The sequence below is a fragment of the Mandrillus leucophaeus genome, unplaced genomic scaffold (assembly GCF_000951045.1).
Source record: "Mandrillus leucophaeus isolate KB7577 unplaced genomic scaffold, Mleu.le_1.0 Scaffold200, whole genome shotgun sequence".
Lineage (NCBI taxonomy): Eukaryota > Metazoa > Chordata > Mammalia > Primates > Cercopithecidae > Mandrillus > Mandrillus leucophaeus.
The window spans coordinates 434,388-438,804 of NW_012102033.1; the positions used below are offsets into that span (position 1 = coordinate 434,388).

At 52.2% G+C, this 4,417-nt stretch overlaps 1 protein-coding gene across 1 annotated transcript in view; it reads right to left on the minus strand.

The window, feature by feature from the left end:
* Positions 1–4,417, minus strand: part of PPFIA3 (protein tyrosine phosphatase, receptor type, f polypeptide (PTPRF), interacting protein (liprin), alpha 3) — a 36,366-nt gene that overhangs the window by 13,337 nt on the left and 18,612 nt on the right. Inside the window, exons 18-22 of the mRNA XM_011979390.1 lie at positions 3,921–4,084; positions 3,664–3,791; positions 2,248–2,341; positions 1,299–1,380; positions 392–592 (exon numbers count right to left, since the gene is read on the minus strand). Of these exons, the coding sequence (XP_011834780.1) occupies positions 392–592; positions 1,299–1,380; positions 2,248–2,341; positions 3,664–3,791; positions 3,921–4,084 (669 nt within the window). The remainder of the gene's footprint in view (positions 1–391; positions 593–1,298; positions 1,381–2,247; positions 2,342–3,663; positions 3,792–3,920; positions 4,085–4,417) is intronic.

Consider the following 4,417-nt stretch of genomic DNA (forward strand, 5'->3'; position numbering starts at 1 on the left):
AAAAAAAAAAAAAAAAAGTTGGAATGAAAAGATAAAATAATTAGAAGGCAATAAATGCTATGGGGAAAATTAGAAGGTGCTGATATGCTGGAATGATGGGGGAAACTAGTTTAGCTGACAAGGAAAGCTTCTTGGAGGTGGTGACATTTGAGTGGGACAGCAAATGCCGAGGAGAGGGAGAGAGTCAGGGAAGGAGGTGGCCTGGGCCCCTCCTGGAGTACCACATGGACCACAGGCCAAGTCGGGAGCAGAGGGGAGGCTGAGGGGGTGAGAGCCAATGAGAAGCAGGGTCGTGGGACAGAGGAGTGAGCAATCCCAGGATTGGCTAGACTGAGGGCAAAAGGCGGGGCCCTGAGGAAGCAAAGGCTGGAATTGGCCGCCGGACACTCACAGTGCGAGAGGAGGCGGGGGCCGAGGGCGAGGTGAGCGAGACCATCTCCTGGATGGCGAGGCGAAGCTTAAGTCTGTGTAGCGGGTTGCTGATGCCGATCTCGCGCTGGATCTCTGTGTCTGACAGGTTGGCCATGATGGCACCGCTCTTGACATTGGCCCGGCAGGCGGCCACGTACCAGGCAGGCATGCCTACCCACAGCTGCAGCGGAAGGACAGATGGACAGAGGGGACAGAGGAGGAGAAAACCGGAGAGATGGGGGGACAGGGAGTTGGGGACAGGCAAGCGGGGGTGGGGGGTGAAACAGTGACGTGGGAAAGTTCGCAGGGAGAAGAAATAGGACAAGGAAAAGAGAGGTGGACGAGATGAGGAAGAGTCCAAGGAGACAAATGGCGGGGCGGCGGGGGAAAAGAGAGAGAAAAGACAGAAAAGAAAAAGAGAAAGAAAAGAAAAAGAAAGAGAAAGAAAGAAAGAAGAAAGAGAAGGAAAGAAAAGAAAAGAAAGAGAGGGTGGGGAGAAACAGGAAGTGGGAGACAGGGAGACATCGGCAGGGCAATCGGAGACATGAGAAATATGGGGGATGACAAAAGCGTGGTCAGAGATGGTAATCGTGCCGAAAAATAGAGACAGAGAATCCAGAAAGAGAGAGTAGAGAGAACGACGGGAGACCATGACCCAGGTGGGCAAGGCCAGAGCGGCAGGGGCGGAAGGGGAAGGAGAAGGAGAAAGAAGCTGTTTAGATGAAGGGGAAGGCTGGGCCCTCCTGGGTCCTCACCTGCCCGGCCCATGGCCACCCCCACCTCTGGGCTAGAAGCAGGGTGGCGCCAGGAGGACCAGGCAGCCCCTACCAGTAGGGCTGTCACAGGGGTTGAGGACCAACAGTCAGGGCATTTCTGGGCCCCAGTACCTCCAGCCAGGACACCACGGTGGGCCCGTCCCAGGCAGCAAAAGGCAGGCCCTGGCGGCAGGCCTCCTCCAGGAGTTCATGCCTGCAGGGGTGAAGGGGCCAGGATAGAAGCTGTCGGGGGTGGAGACCCCCTACTCCGTGGATGGTCCCCATCACCACACACCCACACACACACACACACACACGCACCTTTTATGAATGTATAAAACACGGCAGAAGGTCAAAAAATACATGTGAATCTAAATCCTCTCCCCCCAACCCCTATCAAAAGAGAGAAAAAAGAAAAACAAAAAATACAAATTAAAAAAACACAAAAATTAAGAAAGAAAAAATAAAAACTCTGGGAGCTCCTGGGTTTCCAGGAAAGCAAGTTCGGGGTCACGGACACCCCCTCCCAGCATTGAATTCTCATTTCTGTTCACCACCACTGCTGCACACCCACACTCTCTCACACACACACTCTCACAGTCGCGGGCACACACTCATGCACACTCACACACACGCACAATCACACACACTTACATACACACTCATACACACATACACTCACACTCTCACACGCAGGCACACACTCATACACACTCACACGCACAATCACACACTCACACACACACTCTCACTAACACACATACCACACACACTGTCGTCACTCACACCACACTCACACACTCTCACACTCACACACTCTCACACTCACACTCTCATACACACACTCATACACACACATACTCTCACTAACACACATACCACACACACACAGTCGTCACTCACACCACACTCACACACTCTCACACTCACACACTCTCACACTCACACACTCTCACACTCACACTCATACACACACTCATACACACACATACTCTCACTAACACACACACCACACACACTGTCGTCACTCACACCACACTCACACACTCTCACACTCACACATTCACACACACACACTCACTTCCTCTTGTTCCTTCGGTCCTTGTCTCCTGGGCCTGTCAGCTTGGCTAGTCCCAGAGGGTCAGTGGCCAGTGTCTCATCTGAGGGTGTTCCAGCTGGAGGCAGGGAGGGGTTGAAATTTGGAAAATCTCAAGGGGGAGGCAGAATCTTTCATGCTGGAGGTGATGAGGAAAATGCAGGAAAGGCAGAGGCCCTGAGGGAGTAGTGAGTGAGGCCACATCGAGGAAGTGATAAAGCCAGACAAGCGCCCATGAATCGGAGTCATCCCCAAAATACGGTTGGATGCACTGGGCTGTCCTTGGTAAGGTGGCAGTGGTGTGCTGGTAAATGCCTAACAACTGGCTCCTTGGGAAGGCAGAAGGGAATCCCTGATTTGTAGCATTTGTCCATTTCCGTGGTGTAAATAATCCAACCATGGCCAATTTCAAGCTACCAGTGTGATATCAGCCAATTCCTGAAATAGCGGATCTCCTGAGCCAGTGAGAGCAGGCTCCAGCACACCACAGGAAGGTGCCCTGCCTTGAGGATGCCCCACCCTCTTCCTCTGTTTAAAAAATAGGTGACCAGGCGCGGTGGCTCACACCTGTAATCCCAGTGCTTTGGGAGGCTGAGGCGGGTGGATCACTAGGTTGGGAGATCAAGACCATCCTGGCTAACATGGTGAAACCCCATCTCTACTAAAAATACAAAAAACTAGCCGGGCGTGGTGGCAGGCGCCTGTAGTTCCAGCTACTCGGGAGGCTGAGGCAGGAGAATGGCATGAACACGGGAGGCAGAACTTGCAGTGAGACGAGATTGCGCCACTATACTCCAGCCTGAGCAATGAAGAGAGACTCCGTCTCAAAAAAAAAAAAAAAAAAAAAAAAAATGAGTCTGTAATCCCAGCACTTTGGGAGGCCGAGGCTGGTGGATCACCTAAGGTCAGGAGTTCAAGACCAGTCTGGCCAACATGGCGAAACCCTATCTCTACTAAAAATACAACAAAAAAAAAGGTAGTCAGGCATGGTGGTGGGTGTCTGTAGTCCCAGCTGCTCAAGAGGCTGAGGCACAAGAATTGCTTGAACCCAGGAGGTGGAAGTTCCAGTGAACCAAGATCGTGCCACTGCACTCCAGCCTGGGTGACAGAGCGAATCTCCGTCTCAAAACAACAACAAAACCCAAAAAAAAACAACAACCAAAAAAATAGGTAAAGGAAATCAATTCATTTACCCACTCAGTCACCCAAGCAGGCCCCAGAGTGCCCTCTCCTTTTCCCTCCTCCTCCTGCCTACCTTGGCAAGCTGTGTTCCTTCCAAATTCTAAATAAATCACCAAATGAATGAAGACATGAATGCATGTCAAGTGAACATACAAAGAAGGAGAAAGAAAGGAAGGGAGGAAGGAACAAAGGAGGGAAGGGTTAGAGTGAGGTACTCACCCAGAGAAGAGCTGTCCCGGCCTGGGGGTCCCATTCGTCCCTTCTCTTTCTTGCCAAAGAGACGGCCTATGGATGACTTGATGCTCTTCTTCTTGGGGGCTTTGTGTAGGGAGTCTGGGGTGCCCTCACTGGGAAAGAAGGAGAGAATGAGAGCATATCCTGGCTGGGATGCCTCCTCTCCTCCCAAGTCCTTGTCCACCCCCTTCTCATCTTCCCAAACCAGCCTCTCCCTGTCCCTATCCCTTGTCCCTGCTGACCTTCCCCGTGAGGGTCCCCCATCTTCCAGGGACCCTGCCTGCAGTGCCAAGGCCTGGGTCATTCTTTCAAGACGGGCAGAGCGGGGAGTGGGTGGTGGGGTGTCTCCTGGGATGGCCGGCCCCTCCCCTCGTGGAGCTCCAGCTTCCTCCTTAGGGACATGATTCTGAGGACAGAGGGCACAGATGCTGGACTGAGTTCAAGGAGTCATGTCGGGGGCGCTTTAGTAACTGAGATGTCTGCTGAGGGGTGTGTGGGGTGACCCTGGTTTAGAACAGTATCCAAAGGTAGTCTAGCTCAAGTGAGGGTGAGTTGCAGAAACTTTTTTTTTTTGAAATGGAGTTTCACTCTGTCACCCAGACTGCAGTGCAATGGCACGATCTCGGCTCACTGCAACCTCTGCCTCCCAGGTTCAAGAGATTCTCCTGCCTCAGCCTCCCAAGTAGCTGAGATTAAAGGCATGTGCCACCACGCCTGGCTAATTTTTTTTTTTTTTTTT